Consider the following 20044-nt stretch of genomic DNA (forward strand, 5'->3'; position numbering starts at 1 on the left):
TACTGGACAGTAGGTTCATAAACGCCTCTTTAGATAATCTAAAGTTCTATAAAAATCTGTAAGGAAATTTCTGTAATATTAAGTACGTCAACACATTTTGAAAATTCTAAATTTACTCAGTGGGAGCCATTTCTAGGGGGTTGGATGCGTCCCTCAACTGTTTTCTACTTCTAGCTAGTTCCACTAATCTTTCATCGTCCGATGAATCGTCGAACCACAACTCCGTTGTACTCATTTTCACAAAAAATTTTTTTTAACTTTTAAAAATGTTGTTAGCAAAGAATTTCAACACAATCGGTTTTTCTTTTATTTTGATTTGCTGTATCAGCTGAGAAAAATTATCTATTGTAAATGCGTCGAGCGATCGAAATTCACAATAGTCCTATTCTTCAACGAATGAGCACCATAATACCAAATGAAAATTCGTTCGATCAGCACTTTCGACTACAGTCGAAGATCGAATGTTGCTCACTAGTTGGATTTATTAAGGTGACAGCATTCACCCAGCTGAATTTTTCACCGTAGGTATGGCTTACGTCAAAATGATATGCTTTGTTTGTATGTATTGGTATGTTTACATTCGTATGTTTACATTTGCTTGCTGATTTTGACGTGATGGTTTCACCAAACGCAACAACAAATACATGTATGGTTTTACTTATATGTGTTTGCTGTCACCTGTAATAAATTCGCCTTGGTTGCTCATAATAAGGGCTAATATATACGCTCACTTAAATAGGAGAGAGCAAGATGTCGAACGTTGCCTTTCGTTTGCTTTGTTTGCCTTGTCGTTCGTTCCGCGCTTTCGCTTGCAGTTCATTCAAGGTAACGGTAATAAGCAAGGTAACGACAAATGAGCAAGGTAACGGCAATGAGCAAGGTAACGACAAATGAGCAAGGTAACACTAATGAGCAAGGTAACGACACATTTTTTCGTGCATGCAGCCTGTTAAATCGAATTATAAGACGTTATCACGTCAAAAAAATAATAAAAAAAATTATAATAATCGATTTTTTTTGAAGTGAAACTTCTTTTGTCTCGAAGGATGAAACGCTGTGAGGAGTAAAACCATAGCGTTTCATCGATATGTGACGCTACGCCAGCGCCATCTGTTAAAAGCGTGGCGTGGATGAAACGCTGTGAGGAGTAAAACTACGCTAAACTACGTAAAACTCACGCTATGCCAGCGCCATCTGTTAAAAGACTGGCGTGGCGTGTCGTCGTGAATGTAATGCGGTCGTTTATTATTGCATTCTTATCGAATGTAATTTGTAAATATGACATTTGATTGACGGCCGCCGTAGCCGAGTGGGTTGGTGCGTGATCACCATTCGGAATTCACAGAGAGGTCGTTGGTTCGAATCTCGGTGAAAGCAAAATTAATGAAAACATTTTTCTAATAGCGGTCGCCCCTCGGCAGGCAATGGCAAACCTCCGAGTGTATTTCTGCCATGAAAAAAATCTGCTCATAAACATATCATAAAACAAAATGAAATAAATGCATAAAAAAAAAAAAAAAAAAAATTTTCTTGTGATTCGAACCAAGGATTTCGGATCGGAAGCCCACATTGCTAGCCGCTGGGCTATCGCGCTGTGCTGTCGCCGCAAAATAATGTATCATAAATCTGTTTACCATACCAAAGACCATACACTTTGCGAACGCATTTCGGTGGAAACAGTTGACAGTTATCCCAAACACAATATTATATTAGTAACGCGAGACGCGTCATAGAGTGTGTGTGTAGTTTTGAGCAAATCTTACAAACATATTTTGTTTTGTTGATTGATTTCTGTTAAATATGGCATCAAATCAACAAAAACGGAAACCGAAAACAGGTGCTGAACGGCAACGTGAGTATTTGGAGCGTAAAAAATTAAGAGCTACTGTTGAACACCGTGACAGTGAATCCTCCGGTTGTACGATAAGTGATAATTTGTAGTACCAACAACAAGATGCGGAACTACCATTGATGCAGTATTTCATCGATACCTTGATAGATTAGAATGTAGATCATTTTTTACGTATTTCAGTTACCATAAAGCCCTTGTTTCATTTTTGGAAAACGAATCCAATAATGATAATGACAATGCCGAGAACCAAATGTAATTGAGTACAATAAATTCATTTCTTTTTATATTAAAATAAATAAATAATTCTGTTTAATAAAATTCCATTCCATGCTTTCCATGACTTCTGCATGCATTATATTGAAATAATAGTTAAATTATTGATTTGTTGATAAAAGAAGTTTCACTTCAATCGTGCGGGTTCCGTGAACTACCACACACTTTCTTTTTTTTTAATTCTAACTGTATATGTATACCTAAAAATTCGTTATCTTAAAAGCGAAATCTACAATAATTCGATATGCACTGCTCATATGAACTTGTCATTTGTCCTCCCCAAACCGTAACTTAACAGATGGTAACGCCTCTACAACTTATATGTCTGTCTTTGCATTGTGCCCTAATTGTAAATGGCAAAGGTTAGCAAAATTCATTGCATATATATTTGTGTGCAACCCATGCACTTGCAATACCCTCCCTCATATCATAAAAAAGTCAATTGAACATATATGTATGTATATATATTTAACAATCATAATTGCACACAGTGACAGTTGGTGAGGCAATGGGTGAGGGCGGTTTTGCTGCATGTACATATGTTTGTATTTACCACTCACCAAACACCACTACCATCACCACCACCATCACCAACATTGACACCACCCGTCTTTCAGCTACTTTGTTTAGTTTTCAATCAACATCATCATCGTTACAACTATCGGGATTATCATATATAGATTTATTTAAATGTATGTAGTCATTCAAATAGTATGTATGTATATGTATGCATGTATGTATGTATGTAATGTAGATATAAGTGTTTGATAGTAATGCAGCTCTCGCACTTTAATACGCAGTTATAGCAATTAACTTTTTCTTTGCATTTTAGCTAATAATAATTAATTATAAATACAGAGCGTAATATTGGTAAGTATTTTTAGTGTGATTTTTCTTTAATATCCATTTAGCTTAAAAGTTATAAAAGTGTAATACGTTTCACTCTTGAATTCATTCCTACTCCAACCCAACGCACGTTACTTGACACATTTATATACTCGTATTTATGTATGCATATTCTATGTTCCACTGCTCTCCACTGCCTTCACCTGTTGCTCTTGGCTAGTTGCTTCAAACGTAGAATGGGAAATTACTCTTCTTAGTTGTAGTTGTGGTGGTGCTGTGACTGCTGCTGAGCGTGTAGCTCGTTTCGGCGTGCGACGGCTGCTGGTGATGGTAATGCAATAGTTTGAAGTGACAGGCTGCTGTGACGCGACTGCTGAAAGCGCTACCACTCGTCTCCAATTCGCCAGCGACTTCCCGTATCGTAGTAACTAATTTTCACCTAGGCGTTGTGCTCGTTTGCATCTTCTCAAGGAAATCCTTAGCTAGCACATCTTCAATTTCGGCCAAGCAGCTGGACACCTCTTTGTCGATGTCAGCATGATTATGTGGATTGGGGCAATTGACGCTAAGTGTTGAAAAGAAACCGTATAAATCCTGCAGCGAATTGATTTGCTGGCAGGTGAGCATCAAATGTCGGCCACGCTTCGTATTGTTGGTCTGCGAAAACAACAGATGAACAAAAGAAAATAGGAAATGTTGTTATGCAAAGGGGCAAGTGGGACATCATTGCTAGCTTACCGGCGAGTGCACTGCATATTTCATGTCCATTAGACGTCCAATGCGACGTATATGTGGCACATAGATTGTCGTTGGCAGCGTAGCAGTGACTGTCTGGTCATCGGTGCTGCCATTCATAATTGGCACCTCTTCATGCACATCGAATTCGGTGCCGACAAAGGCCCAGCGATACATTTGGAAGTGTGGCAAATTCGTGGCAGGTAGCACACAGCCCAGTTCGAGCAGTTTAGATGCCTCCAGTTGCACCGAACGCCAGTGTGTTACTTGATTTTGCGAACTCAAACCATTGCCAGAGGAGTTCGATGACCACGAAATATCCATGCCGGATAGTAAACGCATTTGTTGACTGTAGAGCGCATGAAATGAGAACGAATATGGGTATATGTATTAAATTTAAACGGCAGTAACAGCTCACCTCAAGTCTTCACTGTCGGACTTCAATTCCTGCTCCATAGCCAAAAATACATGCACCATTTCGGCGATGATGATGGGCCATAACGAAGTCACATGGTCGGCAGACATGCGCAGCAAGAGCACGCGGAAGCAAAGAAAAACGGCCGCCTGCACGGAGGGTATCATGGAAAGTAGGCGCAAGCTGTTGGCGAGTTGTTCTGCGGCATAAATAAGACATTGCAATGAAAATGAAACAACAAAACAATGCATTAAAGGAAATACCCACCTTGTATCTCGGGCATATACTTGTGGTACTGATCGAATTCACTGCAGAATATCACAAATGCCAATCGCTTCAGCAGCATGGCGCGCTGTTCGTACTCCTGTTCGCGCGACGTAAAAATATTCAAACTGCCGGTTTGTGTGAGCGAAACCCGACTCATCAACTCGCGGAATGTTGTGTTGTCATATGTCATCAGGCTGTCCATGATCTGCTTCCAGAAGGGCAGGCAGGAAATGTCTAACTGGAAGAAGGTGTTGTCGAGCAGCAAATCCAGCATATCCTTGCGCCATGCCTTGCGCGTGTACTGATAGCCGCTGAGGCTGGCTAGCAGACTGGAGCTTGCATAGAATGAAGGTACATTGCGCGCTGTGTGATTCTTCAAATACGGCGTGATGTTGTACAGCAGCGTCGTTATAATATTCACCACCTTATCCTTCTCTTGAGAGCCGTACGCCACATCAAGCAGATTAGCCAACGTAGCCGCCAACACGCTCTGCGCTTGCACCGCATATTGTTGCTGTTGGCCGCCAATGCTATCGCGCACGCTTCCTTCAGAGCGCGCAGGTGCGATGTCCTCTTTGACAGCGAGATTGCGGCGCAGCCAAGTGGTTTGTTCCAGACAAGAACCGGCCACATTTGACAGCGAATCGACTAGCCGCGCGGTCACATCATGCAAATCGCGTATATCCTTTTTGTCAGGGAATGGCATTTGCGGGCAGCGCTGTACGAATTCATTGAGCAACATGAGCAACACAAATTGTGCTGGTGGCGACAAGCTGAGGCCATCGCGCAGCAAGGCTAATAGAGAGCTCCACGAATCACCAAGCTGTGGTGCGGGCGCCGATTTCATGTAAAAGTAGAATAGCTCCAGTGCGCTCACTTCGATGGTGAGCTGCACGGGCGGGCGGTGTATGGGTGGTGGGTTGCGCACTACCTGGTGCAGCGTTTGCACAAATGAGTCCATGGGCATCACACGTATGCTGGAGACGAGCGTTACGAGGCTGAGCTGCTCAGCGCATGCTTGTGGCGCCGAATTGCGCTGATACTGTTCGGTAATGCTGAGCATAGAAAGCGGCTTTGCGCGCTTGATGTGCGCTTCACCGCGCTCTTGCCAAGTAACTGCCACGGCCGCTAGGAAGTTAGCACCGTGATGCAGCGATACCGGTGAGAGGAATTCCATCAACTGTTGCTTCACCGGGCGCACCTGACCCAATTCGCTGTCCCAGATAGCAGCAACGCTTGTGACGATTCGCGAGAGATGTGAGAGCACTGCATTGCGCGCAGCCAGCAATTGCGGGTTTCGTGGCGCCTGCGCTTCGGATGATTGCGATGTGGCGGCGGCGGCGGCAGCAGCGCTAGAGAGGAATGAATGCACAATACTGTTGAGCAACTGTCCGGTATTCGAGCTCTGTGCCGAAACACTGGTTTGTGGGTAGGCCTGGTTGAAAAGGTGTGAGAGCGTAGTCTGTTGTGTGTTGTCGAGTAGGCAGTAGTGGCAGAGAATAGTGATGGCTTCTAGCTGCGAGACGACATAGTCGGGCGGGAAGCCACTCTGCTCCTTCAGTGTCAGCTTGGCAATGCGGTCAATGTTGTGACAAAGTTGATGCACGACACTAATTACAATGTTCGTGAGCGATCCGCAGCTGAAGCAATTCAGTGACGCAGTCACTAGATCGGTCCAGTTGCGATGCAGATGACGTAGCTGCTCATTCTGCAGTGCACTTAACACCGCTGCCAAGAACATTGGCTGTTGGCTTATCAGACAGTTGGGCAAATATTTCACATTGGTGGCGCTTGCATCGCTGGCAAAGTTGGAGAGACGTGTTGGCGATATATTACCCGAGGAGTCCTCTTTCCCGCTGGCAGCGCCATTCACATTTGCGCCGTTGCCCTCCTGTTTCAACAGCTGAACCTCATATTCGAGTTTTATCACAGACATGAGCAGGCGCAGTAGCTGCAGCTGCAACGATTCAGCGTGCAATTGATCGTCCAGTGGATTATTGAAGTTGAGAATGCGTGCTGGCAGAGAGTCGGCGTATTGCCGGTGCTGCCGCTGTTGCCCGTTGAATATGCTCACCGAGGAGTTGAGGCAGTGCAGTATAACCTTCTGCAGCTTGCAACGCGCCATCAAATCGGCGATGTAGCAGGCGAGTCCTTTGCCCATGCCACGCACAATGTCAATCAGCTCGGCGCATATTAGCGACAGCAGCTCGACGCTCTCGAGCTGCACGCGGCAGTTGCCCATCACGTCTTCGGCGCCGGGCGCGTTTGCCGCACTGTCTGCATAGCGCGCTTCATGGTGGAAGAAACCGCGCGCGTAGTAAAGACAAATGGTCACAAGCACCTCCAGATGCATGCAAGCGCGATAGCTCTGCGCATAGTCTGTATTACTGATGCTGCCGTTGAAACCTTTGCCCTGCATGCATTTGCGATGTCGTATAAGCAGCTGCTTCAGCGTGCCACTAGCGACCGAAGTGGTGATCGATAGGCAAAGGAAAGTGCGCGTGTCACAAGTGATAATATTGCGCAGCGTTTGGAACGCATATAGCGTTTGCTTGGTGTCGTAGGCGCCACCTGCGTAGATGAGCATGTGTTGGTAGTAACAGGGCATCTGGTCCGCGGCTAGACGCGCGGATGCATCACCTACGCTTATGCTGGAATTGCCACTTTTCATAGAAGAGCGTTTGCTGCCCGCGTCGCCAACGCCGTTCTGTTGCTGCTGCGCTGCCGCATTTTGTCGCAGTATTTGTAAATTCTGCTTGCTTTTCTCCAGTGTTTCCTGAGTGAGCCCCCATTCGGATTTCTGGTTGTTGGGCTTTTGACTTGTCTCCAGGCTCAGAGTGCGTCGTTTATCTTCAACATTGATTGTGGAAGCAGTCGTGAGCGAGTTGGATTGTGAGCGCGACTCATACAATTCGTCATCGTCATCGTCGCTTTGCAGCGAATTGCAGGCGATGTGCTCCTCCTGTAAGCTATGCGGTTCAGCTAAACCAGAGTAACTGTTGTTGCTATCAGTGGAGGTTTTCGAAAGGCAGCTCATGCGTTTCTTGTCACCACTGCCAGGTGATTTTTTGACGGCCGCGTGCTTCTTTTTGTGCAACTTTGTCGTGCCCTGCGCGCGTTGTGGTTTATGCTTATGCGTTTCTTCGTCCCGATGTTGCGAGGCATCACCTGGCGGCGTCTGTATTTGCTCCACCAAATCTTTGACAATCGTCTCCACTGCTGCTACATCGCTGCCGCTCGCATTGCTTGCGGCATTGAAATATTCATCGGCAGCATGCGCAGAGTCGTCGAGTACACAATTTTGACCCTGAAGACCTAGCGAGGATTGTTCGTCTGTTGTTGAATTGACGGAAGCCAAACTTGAATCACCAGGCGTTTTTTCGCGTGTTAGCCTGTAAGTTTTGCGATTCTTCGTGCGCTCGTGTTGCGAAAGTAGTTCAGTTACGCGCTCGCAATCGCCCACGAAACGCTTGAGATTGCCGCCGACTGCAGCGGTGCCATTTCCGGCGCCAGTACTGGAGCTTATCGTCAAGCTGTCATCCTTTTCAACGCTCGTTTCGCGATTTTCCGACTCCGAATCGAACATGCTGCTCTCGGAATCATCTGTGAAGTCGCGTTCGAAGTCATGCGCATCCAACTCTTCCTTGTCATCGTCATCCTCCGGGGCCGCATCGTCGTTTTGCTGCTCCTGCTCTGTGGCTTTCGCACTTTGTGACTGATTTGTTGCTTTTGCCATGGACTGTGAGTCGTTTTTCAGCGACATTTCCCGCATTTCGCACTCTGTCTCAATGTCACCTTCGTCATCAAAGTCCGGCGAATTGTCTAAGGGATTGACTATTAGCCCTATGGTTGCGTCCGGCGCTTCAGTTGCAGCAATGGTTTGTGGTAGTGTTTTGTCGCTCACAAAATTTGATGTCTTATTTTTGCTGCTCAAAGTAACGCCGAATATTTTTTTGTGAAAACTTCGTATCGGGCTCCGCTTCTTGCTGCTCGACGTGTCCATGTGATACTTTATGTTTCCATATTCCGAGCTAATGGCGTACACATCACGCTCCAGACAACTGTCGCCTTTGTTACCGCCTTGTTGTTGATTATCGCCCGCCTTCGAACGCCCTGCGCCCTCTTCGCCGTGCTCCTGCTGCAGCAAATGCAGATGCATTATGCTGATACGTTTTGTCTGTGGGCCCAGTAGTATCTTGTACAGCGGCTTAATGAGGCGTGGCAAATCGCCGCGCAGCAGTGCGGACTGTAGCCATTTAGTGACGCAAGTGCGTACGGACATATATTGCGGCAGCGCCAGTGTATCTAGCACCTTTAACAGCGTCTTCTCGAAGCCCTTTGATGGCTGCTTATCGCGTCCCAAATGCCAGAGCAATTCGAATTTGCGAAAACTCTTCGATTCGCTCTCCTTTAGTTGTTCAATGGCGGCCCGTGATACTGGACGCGCTGGTGAGGCACACACCAACTGTACATCGCGTGCGCGGTCGTAGCGGTAATTACGCAAGGCGGTTTGGGGCAGCAAGCTGCTGTATTGCTCACCCCAGCCGGTGGCTGCCAAGGCGTCGGCGGCAGCGAATTGTTGGTGCATACTGTGCGCATACATACGATTGCCGATGGTGGTCTCGACCAGGCCGCTTTCCAGACAGTTGTGCAGCTGATAGAGCAATGCTGTTATCTGTGCAGGATCGATGCCCGCCTCACCCAAGTAGTTCCACAGCACTGAGATGACCAGCTGGAAGATGCGCGTCTTGTGTTCAATGTAATTCACGTGCCCGAATTTGAGCAGAGGCAGCATCACCACAAAAGTGACGCCAGGACTGGTTGTGTGCTCAATCTGCGACTTCAAGAGGCTATTGACAGATGCAAAAGCGACATTAGTGCCATTAAATTCTACAACCAATTTCTATACGTACCTGATCAAATCGAAGAGCGTTGTAATTGTGGACAGTTGCAATTCTTTGTCGCTTTGCGTGTATGCCGCTGCGAGGCACAACACCTTGAGCCAACTCGGTATGTCCTTGTCAGTCTTGTCCAGCACAATATTCTTATTGCAATTGGGGAATGTTGACATTTCCACTAACAAATTGGCAGCCAATTTGATTGCGTTACGCAGGCTATTCGATAAACGTAAGTCCATGAGCGCTTGAATGCGTCGTTCGGTTCGGTCATCGCATTTTTGCAAAACCCTTGCATCTTGCGACTCATCGCCGTCATCACTGGCGTCGCTGGTAGTCGAGTCGGTGGCCGTGGATGCGTTAACCGAGTGGCCCAATGAGCGATTGAGCAAACTGTGCAGCTGCTTGGAACGACTCATTATATTCACGCGTAATGTGTCGAACAATCGTTCGATTTCTAACAAGCGCTCTGGGCTTAGGTCCTCATATATCTGTTCGTTCTGGAAAATATGCTCCACACTGAGCGGCTGATCGCGTTCAACTTCGACTTTGATGCGACACTTTTCTTCGTCTACAGCAGTCGCTTGTCTGATCTGTAGCACATGACGCGTTAGATAGAGTTCGAAAAAGATTTCGTATTGGCGTATGCATTTCTCCAAAATAGTGAACTCTTCTTCATTGTTGGCGTTCACTTCGTTATAATCAAAAATCAATTCTTCCTCACGTTCCTTCGACAATTGCTCGGTGGCGGGTGCGCTCTTCGGCATGTCATCTGTTTCGTCGGTGGTTTTAAGTATTGCTGGATCTAGCGATTTGGGCCCCGAAAGTGCAATGTCCTTGGGGCGCGTCTTCTTGGGACTGGTGCGCATGCGCATATATGGCGTTTTTGCTTTGGATTTCAATTTTTTAATGCTTAGCGGCGTGTCCAAGTCTGAAGATGATTGTGGTTCGATGATTTGGCCAGTGTCGGGACAGATCTGTAAAATGTTTTTACATTTAAAATATTTCAACAACTCTATTTAAACATTCAAATATGCACTAAAATACCTCTTTGTCTAATTCCGACAACTTCGATGTCGATTTGGCCTTCTTCTTCTTAGGACTTTTGCGTTCCATGTGTTGATTAGAGTTGGAGCGTCGCATGGGCGGTTCGGTGTATGCGCTGTGCACGGACCCTTCTTTATTTTTGCCATGTGACATGCTGCTATCGTCACCCGAAAAATGATTTAGCTTGGAATCAGATTTGCTCTTCTCTAGTGCAAACATAGCGCCTGCAACCTGTGCGATCGATGTATTCTTAAGCACGCCCTTGTTGGCGCTGCCGCCCTTCTCATCCGAAGACGAGTAATAGCCGTGATTGGCACGCGGAAGCAACTTAATGGGGCTACTAAAAGAGCAAATATTTTAAAATTAAATATTTGAACCAAAAAAACAAAAGCAAACTCCTTACGTGATCATGGGCTGTACACGGGAAACGATTTTCATGCACAGCTTTAAGGAAGCGGTAATTTCATCGCTGCTTATATTATCCAGATGTATGGTGAGCATCTGCGTGATAGCTAGAAATACTTTTGGCAAATAAATACGCGTCGTCTCGTTGTACATTTCCAAGGAGATGGTTTCCAAAAGGAATTCAGTGAGGTAACATATTTCTACCAGACTCGGATCTCCTGAGCCGACTTCACATTGAAACTTGGTTTCAGTGCTGCTGCGCGAGATGCTGCGGGATAATCTACCTCTGGATTGTGAGCGGTTCATAGCTTTGTTGGACTGAAACAAATTTGATAATTAGTTTTGAATATATTGTTTTTTTTTTTAGTTCAAAAAGAGTTCTTGGTATGAATTTTCGAAAAAGAATTGGATTTAAAACTTTTCTATTGGAACTTTTTCCAAATACACAAATTCTTCATTGTTTGTATGAAATTACTTAGTCCTGCCATAAATTCTGTTACAAGTTTTGTCCGTTATAGATGAGGAAGTAACGGGGGGTTAAGTTTCAAGGGCCGGTGTTGGTTTTGAATAAAATACAATTTTTTACGAAATTATTGTCATTTCTCTTTATTATGATAATATTGGTATGGTTCAATTACGTATGGAATAAAATATTGGACAAATGGCCGCCACGGCCTCGGCGGCACACCTCCATCCGATGGTCCAAATTTTCGATGACGCAGAGGCATAATTGAGATTCTATGCTGTTAATGTGCCGAATTATCTCATCCTTTAGCTCTTCAATTGTTGAGGGTTTATCGACGTACACCTTTTCTTTCAAGCCCAAAGAAAGAAGTCCAACGGTGTCGTTGACGTTTAGGTGTGGTTCACATTCAACATCGGCCCTTGAAATTTAACCACCCTTTATAACACTTTTTTTAATGAAGTTAGTTTCGGCGGCCACTGTAGTCGAATTGGTTTGTGCGTGACTACCATTCGGAATTCAGAGAGAACGTAGGTTCGAATATCGGTGAAGCACCAAAATGAAAAAAAAAAAAAATTCTAATAGAGATCGCTCCTCGGCAGGCAATGGCAAGACTATGAGTATATTTTATCATTTTACATCATAAAGCTCCTCATAAAAAATTTCTCCCGTTCGGAGTCGGCTTGAAACTGTATGCCCCTCTATTTGTGGAACAATATGAAGACGCACACCACAAATAGGAGAAGCTCGGCCAAACATAAATAAATATAGTAAAAAAAATAATTTTCATTCGAAATGGTCGCCCTTTGCTTTTACACAAGCCTTCAAACGATTAGGCTATTCGCCTATTGCAGCAAGCACGGTTTCCATGGATATAGACGCCGCTGCTCGAACCAAAGATTGTTTGAGACTCTCCAAATTTCTGTGAGGTCTTCGACAGGCCCTTGTTCTCCAATTCTGATCATAAACTGTAGTCCAATAGATTCAGATCTGGACTTCCAGGACGAGAGTACTGCCCTACTGCTTCACCATGCCTTCTAAGACATCCTCCTGGTACACTTTTGCCCCGGTCTTAACACCTTTTTCGCAGAAATGAAGAGATATAACGCCTTTACAAGACAGTCCCTACCAAACCTTTAATCTGCACCCTTGGAACAACATTTTTTGCGTCTTTAGAAGTTTTAGCGTCGATTTTCTGATAATGATAAACGGTTCGCTATACAGGGCTAGTTTATTGAGGGGCAGCCCTTGGTCAGAAAAAACCCGAGTCATTCCGGTAACGTAGAACCGGCTGCCATGGGAATGTTTTTACTGACAACAACAGCAAGATGAAAATCGGATTGTGTTCATTCAGTGGGTACCAAATCAACCCTGACCATGGTCAAAATTGACGGAAAGACCTTCATTTTCCTCGACAAGAAATGCGAACGTTCCCACTTGATCAAGCGCAATCCGCGTAAGGTTACCTGGACTGTGTTATATCTCGTAAACACCGCAAAGGTATCCAGCGTGCGATCGTCGGTGTTTCGCTTGCCGAAATCATGGCTATACGTAACATGAAACCCAAAGTACGCAAAGACCCAACGCGAGCAGGCTATTTAAGCCGCCAAGGAGTAAAAGCGTGCTGCTAAGACTGCCACACAGCCCGCTCAGACCAAGGTTAAGGCTGCACCCAAGCAGAAGACCGCCAAAGTGAAGCAGAAATCTGCGCCCCGTGTTGGGGGCAAGCGATAAATTAGTGCTGATGCCGAAGCGATTTGCTTTGCAATATCGGTAGCATTTTTTTGTGGGCTGTGAACGCATTTGAGGTTAAAATAAGATAATTTAATTGTATTGAGGAAGTATACATAAGACGTCCTTTTACTTTGTCATCGATTTTTTCGTTTTAGTTATTAAAAACTTCTTCAACAGTGAAAATTTAGGCATCTGTGATAAGAATATTTTCATGGCCTTTGACCGCGTGCCACCGAAGAATCTGCTTGCAGCTGTCGAGTCTAATTTTCTTCGGGCGCGTTGTCCAAAGATGACCAGAGGAGTGACGGAAGGCTTTCATGTGGAGATCATCTCTAATTAGTCTTGACATGGATTTGGCCAATACATTCATTTCTCTAGACATGATTTTCTGCTTTCTAAGGGAATTTCTGCGAATTCTCTCTCGAACGACTTTTATGGCTGCGCTGGTTCGAAGCACGCGAGGACGACCACTTCTGTCTGTTTGTCTGCCACTTCAAACGTTTGTGAAAAGCAATTGATTCTGCGAAACAAATCTTCTTGAAATTTTAAGTTTTTTCAGCAAGTCGTAAATCTCACTTGCACTATTAACACACTTTTGTAAGGCAATCACTGCAATGCGATTTTCCTTAGCTCCCCACTCCCTTGCTAACAAGCGAAATTTGTCACGAAACTGAGTATAATTTATGAGCAGACAATGCAAGCGAACAAAAGCAAAAATAATCGAACTTTTTTCTGCGAATTTTTTCTCGCCGTATGCATTGTAAAATTTGCCACAGGATTTATGGCCAGACTAAATATGTTGAAGTATTTTTTGCATTTTGGTAATATCAGTTGTTCTAGTAGAAAAATGTATACAAATGCAAACTCTTGCTCTGCTTCACTCACCTTCTTGCAGGACTTGTCATACATGGTGGTCATAAAACTCCAAATATACGCCGGATCGAATGTGGCAAAGAGCAGATTAGCCGACTTTACCACCTCCACATTACTGCTGCTCGATAGCGACATGGTGCGTATAATGTCGCACAGCACATGATCCAACACTGCACTGCCAATTTCAGCTTTGTCCAGCAGTGAAACCATAATGCGATAAGGCTTCAAATCCACGGGTGTGCTCTCCAAGCTGAATTTCAATGTACAAATCAAGGATTGTATTACGATGTGTTTTGAATGCTTTTCAAAATACGTTTCCGTCTCAGCTGGTGCACCATCTAAGGATGTTGTGTCATATGTCGGTGAGTTCTTTGCCACTTCGCTGCCCAGCAACCACGAATACAAACGCCTATTCAATGACATATCGCGTCGCAAAATAGTATTCAAACCGTTTGTGACCAACTTAATTAGATCAGATTCGGTTAAGTAGATGGTATGCATAGGAAATCCGAGTAACAAAAATTCGAGCGTATTGCGTTGCACTAAAATCACGCTGTCATTGAGACAAGCACACAAACCCGACATCATAATATCGCGATTGTGTCCCATAATAAATACTTGCTCTTGCATGCTCAGACGCTTGTTGAAATGCTCCAGTAGATAGGTGACGGCAGGCAAGCGAATGGAGGCATTTGTAGCCATACATTCCCAGAGCACCGAGTAGAAGTGTGTAGGATTGACGGCGGTGCAAACTTGTGTCAGTAGTAAGTTAGTGCGATCGAAGTGATCCAAGCCATTCTCATAGCCAGGCAGCACACCGCTAAGAAAGCCACTCAGCGCTGGACGCAATTTATCACCCAGTGGCACAAAGTAGGTCTCGTAAATGCCTAACAATGCGGGACGCACATTCATTGCTGCATAGCCAAGTAGCGGAAAGAGGCCGGCGCTGAAAGATTTATGAAAGTGAGGCAGAGTGAGAATAATCATGAGGCGAAAGGTACCAAAAATATAACACACGCACCTGTAGATGAAGAGCTCTTGCGCCAAACGCTCTGCACCAGTTTTGCTGAAGATGACATCGTACGTCTCCAGCGCCTTTAAATGCACTCCAGATGGCAGTGCTGGATGCATGCATTGCGCCAAACGTTTGGAGATTTTTATGCGTCGCGGTATCACCTGATATTGTGTATTGCTGGATATGGCCTGCAAAGGAAAAATTGAACTAAGTGAAGTGAACGATAAACATTGCAGAGTTATTTACAAGATTATAAAACAAAAAGCGTAATTTGTTCAAAAAAAAAGAAAGAAAATAATCATTTAAAGCGGACACATACTTTTATCAGCAAACGCTTAGCGTGTGTGCGTTTTATTGCATATGCATGTATGTCTGGTGTGTGTGTGTGGATGAGTGTTGGGTAAAAGTACTTTTCTGACATTTGACTTCTTTCCTGATTTTTATACACTTATCAGGTCGTCGTTTTTCTTAAAGTAGCAAATATAGACCGATAACAAAGGAATGGATGTAAATGGATGTGCTAATGGCAGGAGTCATAGACAACAAAAGCAAGCAAATAAATATGTAAGCTGATAAAATAAAATTGAGCCAGTGAAATAAGCGTAACTAATTTGGGCTTCTTTATAAAGGCAGATTTTCAAACCGAAATTAAAACAAATACGTAATTTAAGTAAACCAGCGCTGATATGATCTGTTAAAAGAATTCTTAAACTTAAACAACACTAATTTTTATCAACTCTTAAACAACATTAATGAAGCGGCGTTATAAAGGGTTTTCCAACAACAGGTGTTATTTTGAATATCCCGCTATTTCGGTAGATGTCACTTTCGAAGCTGTTATTTTTTGATATTTGACAAGTAGAAACTACGACATTAACAAAAATAGAACGATTTAGGTCTTAAGGCTCATAAAGTCCAGTTAACACGAGAACTCAAGCCGGCCGATCATCAACAACGTAGTGTCTTTGCTAATTGGGTCATTGAAATGCATGAAAATGATTTGAAATTCCAACGAAAAATCATCTTGAGTGATGAGGCCCATTTCCACCTCGGAGGCTTCGTCAACAAGCAAAATTATCGGATCTGGGGCTCAGAAAATCCAAGAATTATTATTGAAAAGCCTCTCTATCCTCAACGTGGGCCGGCGGAGTCATTAGACCTTACTTATTCGAAAATGAAGCTGGTGAATGGATTGCGATATCGAGAGATGATTAAGGGGACCACGTGGTCTAGAAATGTCAAAGAATCGATTTTTTTTCGATATTTCGAAGGTATAGGCTTTTAAAAATACACAGTGAAATTTTCATGCGGAAATCCCCAATATTATAGCTTCAACAGCCCATTAAGTAGGTAGAGAGCGGTCCGCGCGCTTCTGTGCCTCAAACTTTAAACTCATTTATCTTGAAACGACTTTTTTCGGCACGGCGGGGATGAAAACAAAAAAACTATTCAACCGAATCACTTGAAATTTGGATATGTTGTTCACAACATGTATCGCTATCGTCGGAACTAGAATCATAATTTTATTTAAATAATTTCGTATTCTTTAAACTAAAAAACCAGTGAAAAAACCCCGATTTTACGAACTTTTTTTTCAAAGGTGCGCCATTTTGTCAATTTTTCATTTTTTCGATTTGTTCTAGTTCCGACCATAACTGCACTCGTTCTGATTAAGAATCTTCTTGAATTTTGTGTTTCCAATGAGTAGAAGTCTCGAAATCATCTACGCCGTCCGGGTTCGATTTTTAGAGGGTCATAATAATAATAATAATAATAATAAAATTTTTTTGCATGCTCAATAAACGTACTAATAAGCCCGAAAAGTTGAAACATCGTTTTTTAAATTTTTAATGGCAAAAACCAAAAATCGTGAAAATAGGTGAAATTATCGTGCTCTAGACCACCGGGTACCCTTAAAGATTTTTTATGGCCAGAATTGGATGGTATAGATCTGGACAACGTCTACGTTTATTTTCAACAAGACTGCGCTGCGTGCCACACAAGCAACGAAACCATTGAGCTTTTATCAAAATAACACCTTTTATTGGAAAACCCTTTACTTATATCTTATACAGCTGCCGTAGCCGAATGCGTTGGTACGTGACTAACATTCGGAAGTATGTAGGTTTGAATCTCCGCGCATTAAACACCAAAATATAGCTTTTCCTAATAGCGATAGCCCCTCATCAGATAATGACAAACCGCCGGGAGTATTTCTGCCATGAAATAGCTCCTCATAAAAAACCATTCGCCGTTCGGAGTCGGCTGAAAACTGTAGGCGCCTCCATTTGTGGAACAACATCAAAACGCACATTACAAATAAGAGAAGGAACTGAGCCAAGCACACTAAAAATGTGTACGCCAATTATACATATTTGTATACATATATATTAGGCCGGGTCGATTTGTGGGGAGGCAAAAAAATCGCCCATTGCTCTGTGAAAATCATATTCTAGGGATCAAAATAAGAAACTTTGCCGAAGGAACCATACCTCTAAAACGAATTCTGAAGGGGTCAAAGTGGGATTTTTCGTTCAACCCAAATTGGGGGACATCAGAGTTCGTTTTAGAGGTATGGTTCCTTCGGCAAAGTTTCTTATTTTGATCCCTACAATACGATTTTCACAGAACAATGAGGAATTTTTAAATCGACCCGCCCTGATAAATATGTATGTAGTACATATCAATCAGCAAAATTGTCCATGAGATTTTATTTTCATGTTACAAATATTTTCAATGTTTTCATCCACTAAACGTCCTAAAGTTATCTTCAGCATCCATTTGATGTAAGCACCCCCACTCACTTAATCGTTTCTGTAAAAGTTTTCGTGTACTATGCAGTCATTCAAAATAAATTCTGCTGATAGCGCAGAAATCAGCTTTACTAACTGTTAATTTTTTTTTTATTTACTTGTTCACATCTCTCTTTAATACAACAATCAGCTTCAAGTTATTCCGTAAAAATATGTATTAATTATTCCCAACACGAACAATGGTCTCAAGAAATTTATCACCAAGCAGTCGAGGAGTCATACAATGAATTACTTGGTTTCAGGAAGCACCTAGCGCGTTATCTTCATTGCAATGTGTTATCTATGTGTACATAAATAGTTGGGCATGAGTCAATTACTAATTGTCAACTGCAATGTTTATTCAATAAACTCAATATCTGACATAAATTGTCACGCAAACAAACATTTGCAAAGTATCGGGAATTGTTTGCTATGATTTCATTAATCTACTTATATAAATACTTAAGTATGCCATATGACACTTAACTAAAAAAAAAATTACAATCGCTATTGCTGCATACCTTGCTAAGCTTTCCAAGCGCCGATATCAGGTCAGCCCACTCGCTCGAATATTCAAAGTTGCGCAATGCTTTATCAATATTTGACATATAATTACGATACTTAGTTTCCGCCAGTAGTTTTTTCTCCTCCATCAAAGCATCAGCTGTATCCATTTTGATGTGTTCGTTTTATTTCCCCTCCAAATGTTTATTTTAGAATTTCTAATGAATTGAATTAAGACTGCCCTTTGTATGATGACGCCCTTTTATATGCTGTTAGACCTGTAAAGTAATTGCAATTAATTATACAATACAATACATACGTGCATATATCAATAATTTGTAATTGAATGCAATCTTAGGTTTTGATAAACAACTTTCATGACGATTTTACAAAGTATCTCCAGGCAATGTGGCATTTTTAAATTTCTATTCTGAGAACGTCACAGCTGTGATTCCACATCAATTTGATAAAAATATAGTAAGCAGGAAAATCGATTGACATTGAACTCTGTCCACAGCAATCTTACATGGCAAGGAACACTTGTTGCGCGGAGTGTGTAAGAAAGCATTCCAATATAATAACACTTTGATGTGGCAGTAATATTTTCGCTCTTCGCAGCATTATTATGTATGCTTTGAAAAAGTTTGCCAGTGAGAATCTTTTGGATATTTCATACATTGCTTACAACAGATTTTCTTTGTCGATTAGACTCGCCGTTTTTTTGTAATCTTTTTTTGTTTAGCAACTGTCGTTTTGCGAAAATGAAATTTGTATATACATCTGCCCCCCTATTTACGCATAATTCCACTAATCAAGCAATAATTTAGCAACGTTCACATATGGTACGAAAGGCAGCGTCGAGCAGTCACTCGAGCAACGAACCACACCAATGTGTTCATTCAATTATTGCGAATCTAATTCCACACAAACGAGCAATTGTTTATTTACTTCGTGTCGTTTTGTGTTCTGTACATACATATACATATGTGCATGTATCCACAATTTCTAACGTAGGTTTATTTTTTTAAAAACTATTGTGGTATTTAAATTTTGCTGTCCGCTTGTTTCCTCGCCTCTTCCTTTGATTGTTGCTCCACCGTACATTGCATCGGTAACTTTGTGTGAACTATTCAAATCAATGGGTGATGGGTGACCTTACGTTATTGAGCCTTTCAAAGAAGCAAGAGCACCATTACCTTCACCACCACCACTTACCTTTCCACGCTAATCAGAAACTACACAAAGGGACACTGAATTCGATATTGGATTCTATACATTGCGTTGGTTGTTACTACATCTGATTGGTTGTAGGTGCTTCTCCACCGTAGCTTTACTTTACCTCTATTGCGTTGTTGTCGATGACACACCAGTCAATCTGCCAATGCCAACCCAATTTACAACTTTCAAGTTTTATTTTCACTCCACTTCACTTTTTCTTTCTTTTGTTTGCCAAATCCCCAAACTTTTCAACTAATTCTATGTTTTCAATGCCTTTCTGTCGGCAAAATATTGCTCCAGAGCCTTAAATGTTACCTATATTTGAATTTTTTCACATAATTGCGGTTCTCGATTATCGCTTTTTCGCAAGAAATGTAAAAATTGCGTACGATTATCGCAACTTTGAAGTGAAAAACAGTGAAAAAATCTGAATCTGCTATTTGTTCATTTGACAAGTGCAGGCAGTGCTGCCAAGTTTGGCCAGTAATTAACCGAAGTTGCCAGTTCGGTTGTGTAGCAGAGTTGGAGTTTTATTTTTATGTTACCGTTAATTAAAGAGGAAACAATCAAGGCGAATTGCGTATCTTAGGTGGCGCCATTAAAAAACAGCTGTTTTAATTTTTGCGATTTTGGTAAGTCTGACGTCGAGGCGAAATTACATGTTTGTGGAAATTCAGTGAATGATTTATGGAGTTTTTATTATATCCAAT

At 42.6% G+C, this 20044-nt stretch overlaps 1 protein-coding gene and 1 pseudogene across 1 annotated transcript; one reads left to right on the forward strand and one right to left on the reverse strand.

The window, feature by feature from the left end:
• Nucleotides 1-2567: 2567 nt before the first annotated feature.
• Nucleotides 2568-19753, reverse strand: LOC129246272 (protein dopey-1 homolog). Its single transcript, XM_054884963.1, has 11 exons — nt 19456-19753; nt 18134-18394; nt 14827-15008; nt 13818-14751; nt 10734-11053; nt 10331-10670; nt 9302-10260; nt 4389-9238; nt 4125-4320; nt 3710-4055; nt 2568-3628 (listed from the first exon to the last, which is right to left on the reverse strand). Exons 2-11 carry the CDS (start codon nt 18284-18286, stop codon nt 3407-3409), a joined length of 8502 nt encoding a protein of 2833 aa, XP_054740938.1. The 5' UTR covers nt 18287-18394; nt 19456-19753; the 3' UTR covers nt 2568-3406.
• On the forward strand, nt 12527-12932 carry LOC129246273 (60S ribosomal protein L24-like; annotated as a pseudogene).
• Nucleotides 19754-20044: the final 291 nt, after the last annotated feature.

The sequence above is a fragment of the Anastrepha obliqua genome, chromosome 4 (assembly GCF_027943255.1).
Source record: "Anastrepha obliqua isolate idAnaObli1 chromosome 4, idAnaObli1_1.0, whole genome shotgun sequence".
NCBI classification, from domain to species: domain Eukaryota; kingdom Metazoa; phylum Arthropoda; class Insecta; order Diptera; family Tephritidae; genus Anastrepha; species Anastrepha obliqua.